This window comes from Austrofundulus limnaeus, unplaced genomic scaffold (genome assembly GCF_001266775.1).
Source record: "Austrofundulus limnaeus strain Quisiro unplaced genomic scaffold, Austrofundulus_limnaeus-1.0 Scaffold505, whole genome shotgun sequence".
Lineage (NCBI taxonomy): Eukaryota > Metazoa > Chordata > Actinopteri > Cyprinodontiformes > Rivulidae > Austrofundulus > Austrofundulus limnaeus.
Window position 1 is genome coordinate 139430 of NW_013952907.1, and position 748 is coordinate 140177.

General features: G+C 40.8%; 2 protein-coding genes across 14 annotated transcripts in view; one reads left to right on the forward strand and one right to left on the reverse strand.

Annotated features, from left to right (window-relative positions):
• Nucleotides 1–748, forward strand: part of cadps2 (Ca++-dependent secretion activator 2) — a gene marked incomplete at its 5' end in the record, with an annotated part of 178988 nt that overhangs the window by 138774 nt on the left and 39466 nt on the right.
• LOC106530278 (uncharacterized) overlaps nucleotides 49–748 on the reverse strand; it is a 5413-nt gene continuing 4713 nt past the window's right edge. Inside the window, exon 2 of the mRNA XM_014025870.1 lies at nucleotides 49–716. Coding sequence (XP_013881324.1) covers nucleotides 341–716 — 376 coding nt within the window. The 3' untranslated portion in view covers nucleotides 49–340. The remainder of the gene's footprint in view (nucleotides 717–748) is intronic.

Sequence of the window (748 nt, forward strand, 5' to 3'; positions counted from 1 at the left end):
GTAGTAGTAGTAGTATTATTATTATTATTATTATTGTTGTTGTTGTTGTTGTTGTTGTTGTTGCTATTATTTGATTTATTTCACATTAATTTAACCAGGTCAGTCCTGTTCTGATAACTATGAGATAGTTGTAATTAGAATATTATAAGATCTAATTTTCACAGGAGCCCTGATAAAGAGCACCACCACTCACAGGAAGAGACAAATAATTTAAAACAAACCAAAACAAAAAATCATAACAGTACATAATATTGAGTTGAGTGAGTAACAGAACATAGAGCCTCGCGGAGCAACTGCCAAAACCTTTTACCTTGGTTTAGTAATAGAAAAAAGTCTTTAATCAGTCAGTCTGCAGGGTTGTGGTGGATCCCGAACCTGCTTGGCTGTGGATGCGTGGATGGATAATATAGACGTGTGATTCGACAGTATGGATGCGTGGACCGATAGTATGGACATGTGGATCGATAGTATAAATGCGTGGATCACAAGTATGGACGCGTGGATCGATAGTATGAACACGTGGATACATAGTATGGACGTGTGGATCGATAGTATGGACGTGTGGATCGATAGTACGGACGTGTGGATCGATAGTACGGACGCGTGGATGGAGAGTGTGGATGCATGGATGGAGAGTATGGACTCGTGGATAGATAGTATGGGCGCATGGATAGAAAGTATGGGCGCGTGGAAAGATAGTATGGGCACGTGGAAAGATAGTATGGGCACGTGGATAGATAGTATGGGC